This window comes from Artibeus jamaicensis, unplaced genomic scaffold (assembly GCF_021234435.1).
Source record: "Artibeus jamaicensis isolate MK-2021 breed Jamaican fruit bat unplaced genomic scaffold, CSHL_Jam_final contig_1686, whole genome shotgun sequence".
NCBI lineage: Eukaryota > Metazoa > Chordata > Mammalia > Chiroptera > Phyllostomidae > Artibeus > Artibeus jamaicensis.
Window position 1 is genome coordinate 86260 of NW_026521327.1, and position 11443 is coordinate 97702.

The following is an 11443-nucleotide window of genomic DNA, read 5'->3' on the forward strand; positions in this document are numbered from 1 at the left end:
GGCTTCTTCCTGACTCGCAGACAGTTGGGGAAGAGGCCTCTAGGCGAAGGTGGTTGACGGCAGAGCACAGAAAGTGGGGCCCTCCCCTGCTGCACAGCTCTACACTTTGCACTGCTGGGCAGACTGCATGACCTGGGTCCCTGTTGGCCTTTTTGTCAGATGAACAATTGCTGGGGCCCAGGATCAGGCGAGGGAGACTCTGCAGGCCTTCCACCTGAGTACTGCCTATTTACTCCTTTCCTCATCAGTGAGTTCTGTCACCCCAGGTATTCTGCTCTTCAGGTGCCAGGAAAATCCTGTCTTGGGACCAGGAAATGTCTCACATCAAGTGTGCCTGCCTCAGGCCAGTCACAGAATTTATTCCTAAAAGTCTGAGAGAAGGTGGTGACACCCATGGATTCTCAGCTGGAAGGAAAAAAGACACTGGACCTTTGTTCCTGGTGGGGGAAACCCCTTACTTTTCTACAGAAGCAGCTTGCTGATCCACATGGAAGCTTGCAAAGCTGTGTCCTTGAGACCCAAGTGCCAGGTGGGGCCAAGTGCATTGGCCTGAACCAAGTGAGTGTGTGTGAAGTAAATGCCAGGTGCACATACTTCCATAGCTACTTCTGCACACACATTTACTATCAACACATGGTCTTCCTCCTCCACCCCTCCCTTCCCTTCCTCTTTTATAACCACTTCTTGCAAAGGGTTGAAATTATTTTCACATATTCCTGGTCCAATGACTTCCTCCTCCAAGTGCAATTTTTCACTTCCTATTTCAACCTCTGGCTCCTGAGCTGAGCTCTGTCGTGGAACTGGCCCATCCCTGCACATCCTCCCGTGTAAGGGAGACCTTCACAGATGGCCGCCAAATGGATAGACGAGTCACAGCCACCACAGCGGGTAACTCATATTTATGTTGCATAAGATTAGAAGTTGTCTATTTTTGTGATTTTGGCATTGTTATGAGTTTGACTCTTGGGGAGTTTTGTTGTTATGACTCGTGTCTTTTGTCCTAAAACAATGATATTTGCTAAACAATATATGGAATTTCTTTTTGACTGGTACTGAAAAATGAAATAGGGGGAGAAAAGTGGGGCTCTCTCTTCAGGGATTCCACACCCTGGGCCTTGATTTATATTCTTTCCCACCTGTTTCTCTTCAGTCATGTTCATTCCCTCTCAGTTCCTGCCCTTTATATCTTCAAGCTCACCCTATCAGCCCCTTCCCTTATTTATCTTCTTATTCTTTTACCCTCTCCTTCCTCTTCCTTCTCCCTGCCCTTGCCTAGCAATGATGTCAGCTGTTGGGGATGAAGCTGTGGCTAAATGCTGACATTCTCTTGTCAAGTGAACCCAGTCAGCCAGGACACATCTTCTAAATACCTGCAAAACGCAGGGCTAGCAGACACTGTGGGGAAGTGAAGCTGAATAAGACAAGATTTCAACCTTCAATGTGCTTACAATCTAGGTGGAAAGATAAGGTGTGCTCACATGAACAGATAACTAGCAAGTCAAATGTAGCAAGGTATCTTGGATTTGGGCACGTTCTAAGTAAATGTGGCTGAGTGACCTGGCGTCAAATCTAAAGGGCTACCAGACTGTAGAGGGCTACCAGAGGAAGAAAGTGGCCCATCCTCCAACAGTAAAAGCCACAGACCCTACTAAATACAGTTGTGGCTAGTCCCAGATGGGGAGACCCCTGACAGTCATGATGTCACAAAGACCTCTGAGAACATTCCATCCATCCTTGAGCATGCAGAGCTGCTACTGGGTGGGTGCCTCACTGAACAGTGCCTTGCTTACAATATAAGTACTATGGCAGCCCTGACTGGTGTGGCTCAATTGGTTGGGCATCATCCAGCAAAGCAAAAAGGTCACTGGTTCAGTTTCAGATTGCAGAACATGCCTGGGTTTTGCAGGTTTGGTCCCCTGTCAGGGCGCCTCTGAGAAGCAACCAACCAATGTTTCTCTCTCACATTGATCTATTTTTTCCCTCCCTTCCCCCTCTCTATAAATAAATAAATAAATAAATAACTTTTTTAATTTGTAAATGTGCTATGGCAGAACTGTTGCTGGATGCCTGGACTTTCGGTGGCGATGCCTTGTTGTTGTGACCCACGGTCATGACTACATGGACTACTCTCACAGGCACTGGATGAAAACTCCTGGGTTGCCCTACAGATCTGAGGTACCTCACCCCAAAGACAGGGCTCTCCGAGGTAAGAGAGCACAGTGTGCTTCGGGGCGCTGTGCTGTTTTCTGGCCTATAGAAACAAAGGGTATTGGGTCTCATAGGAAAAATCTGGTGAATGAAACTGACACTCCCCAGTTGTATGGCAGGTGGGACACAGGGGGACAGGCAAGGTACACCCAAGAAAATCTCAAACACTTGGGAAAGACTTTTGTTTTGTCGGGGCATTAATGCTCAGTGTTTCCACTGTCCTCCCTACCTTTTTTCTACTCCAAAAGAGTTATAGTTCTTTGGGGTCATAATTGAAATTGCATACTTGTTTGTAAACTTGATTACCTGACCATTCTCTAGCCCATATGTAATGATTGGTTTCTCCATGTTTTCTGCAGCTGAGGAACATACCTGCCAAGAAACCGAACAACAGATGTTTTTTAAATGTGTTCAAGCTAACAAAGCAGTTACATGGGTTTACACAAGTAAAGATCTACCAGGCCATTCTCTCAGTGACAGCTTGAAAGGAACAATGAGGTCTCTTAATCCTGAACCAAGTTTTATGGAAATCCCAAAAGCAGTGATTTGGCTCTTCTTTGCAAAAGTGCCTTTGGGGAGGGGGGTAAGGAAGTTATAATACAGCCAACAGCATCAAACATAGAGCATACACAGATAAACCAAAGAAATCCTTAGCAGTTAAAGATTATGCAAACATAGCTCTGGATTTAGTTTTTCACAGACACTTCCTTCCCTTGCCTTTTTTTATCAACAATGCACCAAAATGTAAAGGTTATAAGAATATTCTCAACCCTAGTTCAGTGTGCTGTAGGGTCTGCTGCAGCTTTATCCAGAGAGCAAGGAAGAGCACATCCCAAAATAATATTGCGGCATGTACACGCCTCAGAGATGAAACATTTAGGGGGTGTGGATGAGGTGGCCGGGTGGAGCGGAACATTAAAACGAGCATACCCAGGCCCAAACAAAGATGCTGAGTGCTGGTCTCTTTAGTTGTCTACAATCTGTATTGACATGTTTGGGAAAGAAAAAACTCTAATTTTTCCATGTACCTTAGGTCTCACAAGAGTATAATAGGATAACTGGAGTTCTCGGGTCACAGAAGTATCACAGTGATATGAAAACTTTAAAAAACCAAGTGATGCTTAACTCTTACCCTACTCCCCACCCTTACTCAAAAGCTTCCTTTCGAGTATGGTAGCAAGCTTCAATTCCATCCACTTACCACCTTCCCTTAGAACAACTGGCAGCCCTGGCCAGTGTGGCCCAGTTGGTTGGAGTGTTGTCCCTTACCTAGGTTGTGGGTTCAGATCCCAGTCAGGGCACCTATGGTTGCCCTGGCTGGTGTGGCTTAGCTGGTTGGAGAATCTTTCTGTAAACTGAATGGTTGTGGGTTTAGTCCCCAGTCAGCGCACATACCTAGGTTGGGGGTTCCATTCCAGGTAAGGATACATAAGGAAGGCAACCAACGGATGTTTCTCTCTCTTTCTCTCCCCCTTCCTCTCCAAAAGCAATGAAAAGATGTCCTCAGGTGGAGTGGCATTAAGCTGGGTTTTCCTTTTGTTTTGAGAAAATACCTTCGGAGTAGTTGAGGTTAGTGTTGTCTGCTGTCTCTTTGCAGTGCTCTGGGAATACTTAAGTTGTAATCACTTAAAGAGAAACCTGAAGACTGCTACCAACACCTACACTTACTTACCTCCTGGCATGACATTTGAATAACTGCCTTTGGGGTTCCTAGGGTGCTTAGGGGGTGCTTACAACACCAGCAATGATGCACAGGGCTGTACAGTTACCAATTATTTCATATACATGACTTCATGACAGTCTCAGAAACCCAGTGACATATGTAGGATACATACTATCTTCACTTGAAGATGGAAAACCTGAGGCTCAGAGCAGTGAGGTGACTTGCCTAAGGTCACACAGCTGACAGATGGTGGAGCCTCCTGATGTGACAGTCCTTCCAATCCTTCCAACATTGCACATCAACTCCTCAGAAAGGGGGGGGGGGTTTAACGTTTGCTTTCTCAGCCTAAGGTCCCTCACTGCAGTGAGTTGGGATATATTCTTGGAAAAACAAATGCCTCCAGGGAAGGGGTACAGTTTAGGTTTACAGAGGAGCTAAGGGAGAACCTGGGATCGGAACTTTAATAAAAAACAAAGAACTAGGAGTAGGAGGAGGATAGAGAATTGTTCCCATATACTCCTGAATAAGTAGGATTAAAAAAAAAAAACAAAAACCAGCCCTGCCTGGTGTGGCTCAGTGAGTTGAGTGCCAGCCTGTGAACCCAAGGGTTGCCAGTTTGATTCCCAATCAGGACATATGCCTGGGTTGTGGGCCAAGTCCCCAGTAAGGGGTGTGAGAGGCAACCACATAGTGATGTTTGTCAACCTCTCTTTCCCCCTCCCTTCCCCTCTCTAAAAATGAATAAATAAAATCTTAAAAAAAAAAACAGCTCCTGACCTGGCTGGTAGGGCTCAGTAGACTGAGCATTGGCCTGTGAACTGAAAGGTTGCCAGTTCAATTCCCAGTCGGGGCACCTGCCTGGTTAGGGGCATTGGGAGAGGCAACCTGTATCTCTCATACACTGATGTTTCTCTCCCTCTCTTTCTCCCACACTTCTAAATGTAAACAAATAATTTTTAAAAAAAAACACCACTTTCCAGTACCTTCCTTGATGGAGGCCCTGCGGCTGGTTTCCGGGTTTCTGTCTCAGTACTGTTGACATTTTGGGCTGCCTAAAGCTGTTCTGGGGAGGGGCTGGCTGTTGCCTTGCAGGATGGTTAGCATTGCTGGCCTCTAACCACTAGATGTCAGTAACACCTCACCCAACTCCCTATGTTGTGACAATGAAAAACAGCTGCGAATTCCCAAATGTGTCCTGGGGGCAAACTGGCCCTGGTGGAAAACCACTGCTTCACTCCATCCTCTCCCAAGCAGCCAGGCAGATGTGGGCAGGTCACCATCTCAGTCCCTGTTTCCCGCCCTGCAGAGGCTACCAATCTCTCCAGTACCTTTTCCCTCTACTTCCTGTCTCACAATCTTTGCTCTAGCTGTACACATGGCTTGCATTGTAGATCATTCCCGCACAGCCATGCTAGTTTGTTTCCCCACCCTCATGCTGTTCTCTCTGCATGATGTCCTCCACTCGGTTGTTGATCTTGGAAATCCTACACAACCTTCAAGATTTGGCTTGGTGTGGGCATCATGTGGAAACCTATCCTAGAGGAAACCTCTCATCTAGAGGTCCTCTAGTCGCCTGGGTGTTGATCTATACACACTGAGTATCGCCATCTTTACAGTCCTTCACCTCTTCAGATCTTTAAATTATGTAGTTACTTTTAGCAATGAACATACAATGCTTTATTTTAAGTGCTCAGTATACTCATGTTAATACACATACTGACTGCTGCTGCTCTATCACTAAAACAAAGAACAACACTTAATATGTGTTAGATACAGAACACATGAAAGGTGCAGTCTCGGTTTTAAAAGCATCCTAACTGGAATTTTAAACATTACTGAAGTCACCCTGAAAAGGAACTAGAAAGAAAAAAAACCCAATGTTTTAAAATACCTATTATAATAGCAGCAACTACCATTAGGTGCTAGGACGTGATGGGTGCTCAGTATACATTATGTGTATAATTTTACAAGGTTCAAGATACCTTCTAGTTTTTTTTAAGTGATAAAGCTACCCTAGGTAGACTGCTTGACCTTGTGTAGTAGTTGTATTTTAAAAAGTAAAGAAAACCCTTGATTTTACTTTTTAATGTTTATTATGCACTACATAATACGCTGCATAACCTTTTAGCAGGTGTAGATGAGCATAATGGAGTTATTTTTCATCAATCAGGGAAATGCTTCCTTAATCAATGTTCTCCAAACCCTGAAAAACAGTTTAAAAAGGAAATGTAAGAATTCCGTTCCCATCAAAGATGTACATGGTACTCTTATTTCTAGTGTCACGAATGGCATTCTCTGTGATTAAAGAAAGTACTTTCACATCCCACATTTCTAACTGCAACAACAGACTGGACTGAATTGTATAATCACCAAAGTAAGAAAGAATACCTTACAATGACTTCTAGTTTTCATTTTCTGACAGCGGCAAACATACCATTTTATATGAAAAGACCTCTCCCTCCCCCCAACCAGAACTAAAGTCAAGCAACTTTTTATCATCTGGATCCTTCTAAAAAGCACCCTCAGAGAGTCAGAGAACACTAAGGGAAAACTGTTTTTTTATAAAACAACAGCCAACACGGGGGAGATATTATTAACCTCATTCTACTTTTTTTTTTCCCACAGATGAAAAAGAAAGGCTTGGAGAGGTTAAAAATTGCTTAAGTCAGAGAGGAAGTAGCAGCAAAGCCAGTGTTCAAGTTCGGGCCCCCCAACTCCAGAACTCTTGCCCTGTGTAAGCATCACACTATTTTTTTTCAGAATATCCACTCTATCTCGCTCAGTCTACAACCAAGTACTTCAGAAATTATCAAGTAAAAGATTAATCAGTGATGACATTTCTTCTAGGTGTTAAAACAACACAGTCCAGGTATTTTGTTTACTATTACAAGAGGAATCACCTTGAGAGAAATTAAAATTGCTGTCTTAGGAGCCACCCCGTAGAAACCCTAATTTGTTTGGTTTGGCCAGGGGCATAGGAGCCTGCATTTTATATCATATGCCAGATGAGGATGGTTATTCTTGGACCATATTTTGAGAAATACTGTTCTAGATGAGTAGATTGCCATCATCATGTTCAATCTACTTTAGACTGGATTCGCAAATGGCACTTGAGACAGATCACCTAAGTTGAGTCCTCAGAGTGTTATTTAACCAGCAACCCTCTGTTCGCTCATCTATAAACTGGAATTAATATTCAGCCCTGGCTGGTGTGGCTCAATAGATTGAGCACGGGCCTGTGAAGCAAAGGGTCACCGGTTCAATTCCCAGTCAGGGCACATGCCTGGGTTGCAGGCCAGGTCCCCAGTAGGAGGCACATGAGAGGAAACCACACATTGATGTTTCTCCCACTCTTCTTCCCTTCCCCTCTCTAAAAATAAATAAAATATTTTTAAAAGTAAAAAAAAAAAGGAATTAATATTTACTTAGGTTCACTGTGAGAAATAAATGAGCAAAGAGAAAGTAGAAAAAGGTAAGTAAAAAATTTTTAAAGAGTAATGAAGATGAACTCCTACAAGATATTAGAACACACTATTAGGTTAAACCATATAAAGATGCTACTACTACTTGGCCATTTCTGACCTTTCAATTTCATATGGTTTAATTAAATATAAAATTACAGTGATTCTTTACATATGTATGATACTGGTGCAGGAATTGGCAAAGCAATCAAGTATAGAAGAGCACATCTGTGAAACAGGCCCAAGTGTATATAGAAATTTAGTTTACTAGAGTGATACTTCAAATAAAAAATGGACTGGTCTATAAATGGATAATTGTGACAACTGCCTATCTCTTGGGAAAAAAAGGAATGTTAAATCCTTACTCCACATCATACCCCAAAATGACTGGTAGATGGATCAACGCACAAAGTATAAAAAAGGAAAAAGAAACTGTTACAGTATTTGGAGGAATTAGAAAAATATATTTTCATAATCTTGAATAGGAAGCTCATTTGTAAGCAAGACATGAAACCCAAAATCCAGAACGATAAAATACAAACTGATCATGAAAATTAAAAACTACTATCATAAAGTGATAAAGGCAATTAGTAGATTGGAGAAAATATTTGAACACATAAAAGAGATAAGATCAATATCCATAATGGATAAAGAGACTCTATAAATACAGACAGCAGAGCAAGTAAAGTATACAGGTAAACGATCAACAACTAGAAATACAAACAGTCATTAAATGTGTGAGAGACTCTTCAACCTTACTAATAGACAACAAAATGCAAATTCAGTTAGCACTGTAAGACCTTTGGCAAAATATGACCAGAACCCACCGGACAGACAGCTAGCATCACAGCCACCTTACCTTTGACACATGGTAGCGATTAACTCCAGACACGCGCCTATCTCTTTCCATCAAACTCCACTGATATGAATAATAAGCGACTCTTTTTTCCTACAATTTAAAAAAAAGTCATTATTGCAGTTTAAGACGAGTGCCCCAATAGAAGAATCTTAGAACTTTAATAAGTGACATTCTGGAATAATGGAATCATCACTGAAATTAAAAAAAAAAAATTAACAACGTAAGACCAGAATCCTAAATAAAATTGGAGCACTAAACTTTAGAATTAAGATGGTAACTTACACTTTTTTAAATGTTTATTTATTTTAAACAGAGGGGAAGGGAAAGAGAAGGAGAGAAACATCAGTGTGTGGCTGCCTCTGGTGTGCCCTGCACTGGAGACCTGACCTGGACTGCAACCCAGGCATGTGCCCTGACTGAGAATCAAACCAGCAACCCTTTGGTTCGCAGGCCAGTGCTCAATCCACTGAGCCACATCAGCCAGCCAGAGCAGTAACTTGCACTTCTTATTTTAACCTGCATCGTTTTATTTATTTCCTCCCTGCCCCCATGTCTTTTTAAAGACATGAGTACTTGTTTCCTTTTGGAACCTAATGGAAAGGAAACAGTGGTAGATCACACGTGAAGGACAATCACAAAACCAAAAACCAAATACACTTATGCTCTCTAGAGCTGATGTAAAGGACTAGGAAGAAGGGGAAATTACAATGCTGAAAAACAGAATCTTGAGGTACATTTCTAAAGGCTTGCAAGAGAAAATGGAGGGGGCTGGGCACAGTAGCCACGGCCACTCCCCTCGCCCCCTCCCACTGGCGTGGAGAGGGAGGCAGAGGATGGAAACACCCTTCTACAGCTATGAGCCGCTAAGCTGCCTGGGTGGTGGCAGCTTTGAGCCCCCAGGTCGCCTGTTCCGGGGCACCCCCGATGGTAGCAGCAGGCAGCATGATGAAGAAAGATGCGCTGACGCTGAACCTGAGAGAGCAGGCGGCAGTGGTGCTCAAGGCAGCGGCTGTGCAGCCCCCGGCTCCCATATGCACGTAGGGCACACCTGGCTCAGTGCCCCGCGACGGCCCTCTTGCCTCACCGGACCTAGGGCTGCTTGAGCTCACTTCACCCAAACTCGAGCGCCTCATCATCCAGTCTAACGGACTGGTCACCACCACACGACAAACACGCAATTCCTCTGCCCCCAGGTAGCGGCCTGCGAGGAACGGTTCACCAAGGGCTTTGTCAAGGCCCTGGAGAACTCGCACAAGCAGAACAAGCTGGGTTCGGGCAAGATCTCCACTGTAGCGGTGGCTCAGGGACCCTTGAGCACGGCCATGGGCACCAAGCCTCCCGACGAGCTGGTTCCTGCAGTGGCCACACCCAAGGCGCCGGGGTATGAGAACCTGAGCAGCCACAAGGGCAACACTGGGAATGTGAGGTGTGCTGAGCCGGTTGCCTTGGCTGCCGAGCCCGTGCCCTCCCACCCCCAACCACCCACCACCCACAGGTGCATACAAAGATGAATTGCAGAGGGTGCCCAACGTGCCAAGCTTCTCATCGCTATCGCCCATTGTCATGGATACTCAAGGGCGCTTCAAGGTAGAGCGCAAACGGCTGTGCCACCACATCGCTACCTCCAAGTGCCGCAAGCGCAAGCTAGAGAGCACCTTGCAAGGAGAAAGTAAAGGCACCGAAGAACCAGAACATGGAGCTGGTGCCCACCGCGAGCCTGCTAAGTGAGCAGGTGGCACAGCTCAAGGAAAAAAGTCCTTGGCCACATCAACAGCAGCTGCCAGCTGCTGCCCCAGCACCAGATGCCTGCATATTAAGCCCGTGCGTGGGCCCCATGCGGGGGGGGGGGGACCCTCCTCCAGATGCGGGCTCGCGTGGGGAGGGGGCGTGGGTGTCCCGGACTTGGAGATACCGTGGCCCCAGGGATGCCCCTGAATGATGCCAGGATTCAGAGAGGGTGCTTCAGACTCCACAAGCAGGACCCCCTGCTCCCGGGGGTGCACTGCCTCCCCTTCATACACATCGCCACCAAAGAGGGTTCTGAGGGGTTTCAGCCTGAAGCTCTGCGTAGCAGTTTACTTTTTTTTTTTTTTTTTTTTTTTGCACTTGGAAGAGAGAGCAATGTTTGATTCTGCCCTATTTATGTTTCTACTTGGGAACAAATGTTGGTTGTGTGCATGTGTGTTTTCTTGTGTTGGTTTTTTAAAAATAAATAGGAAGAAATATACCAGTACTCCCCTTTCCTTGTTCTCTGCCCCCGCCTGCAGTCCTTCCAAGACTCTCCCTCCCACTACTTTTTTCCTGTTTTGTTTTGCTACGAGTCTAGGACCCTGTTTGTACTACTTGGCTCGCCCGGTCACCATTCTGTTTTTAGTAAAGTTTCCTTATGCAAAAAAAAAAAAGGGGGGGGTAAAAATGTCTAGGTAAAAACGTAATGCAGGGCCCTGACCGGGTTATCCAGGTGAATGAAGATTCGTCCCAAGCACCAAAAGGGTACGAGTTCGATCCCCTAGTCGGGGTGCGAACGGAAAGCAAACGATCGATATTTCTTTCTCTTTTCTCTTTCTGTGAAATCAATTTTTTAAAATAACCTAATCAAGGTTGAGGAAGAAGTAAAGAATGAGAAGCTAGCAAGATGTGAATTCGAGGAGTTAAAATAAAAATTGAGCAACAAAGGAGATCAGAACTCAGAAGAAATGGGGGTAAGACTGACGAATCCCTCCCTCCTCTGCCTAGGAGCTTGGACCTAACCTCTTCTACTCTACTATCCCAGAGCCCGAATCTCTACTCCACCCCCTGGCCCGCCTTTGTCCGCACAGCAACCAGCTGTTTCTAGCAGCGCAGAATGTTGTTTCCATCGGGCTTCATTCCGCAAACCTCTGCTGTCCAACAGCGGGAAAAATAGTGGTGTGGGGGACCGGCCCACCTCTATATTCCCCTTCTCCGACACTGGGTACCAACGCTAGCGGCCTCCCTAGCCCACCGCCCGTAACGTAACGTCAGTCCGCGGCGGCGGCCGCCATGCCCAAAAGCCGCCCTACCTTGCGCCCATTACTGAACTTGTGGATCTGCGCAGTGGCAATTCCGGGGAGGATTAAACAAACGCCCATAACGGCGAGCCCGGGGAGAATCTCGAACCACATCGCGGCAAGGTTACGAAGGCCAGAAAAACACCTTGCAGGTCCCTGAAAAGTCAGTGGCTTGACCCCTTCCCACAACGCTCCACGGCAACCCCGCTTGGACGTGGTCACG

At 45.4% G+C, this 11443-nt stretch overlaps 1 protein-coding gene and 1 pseudogene across 1 annotated transcript; one reads left to right on the top strand and one right to left on the bottom strand.

The window, feature by feature from the left end:
- Positions 1-5941: 5941 nt before the first annotated feature.
- On the bottom strand, positions 5942-11437 carry NDUFA1 (NADH:ubiquinone oxidoreductase subunit A1). Its single transcript, XM_037159972.2, has 3 exons — positions 11233-11437; positions 8192-8281; positions 5942-6074 (listed from the first exon to the last, which is right to left on the bottom strand). Exons 1-3 carry the CDS (start codon positions 11332-11334, stop codon positions 6054-6056), a joined length of 213 nt encoding a protein of 70 aa, XP_037015867.2. The 5' UTR covers positions 11335-11437; the 3' UTR covers positions 5942-6053.
- Positions 8958-10362, top strand: LOC119060096 (transcription factor JunD-like; annotated as a pseudogene).
- Positions 11438-11443: the final 6 nt, after the last annotated feature.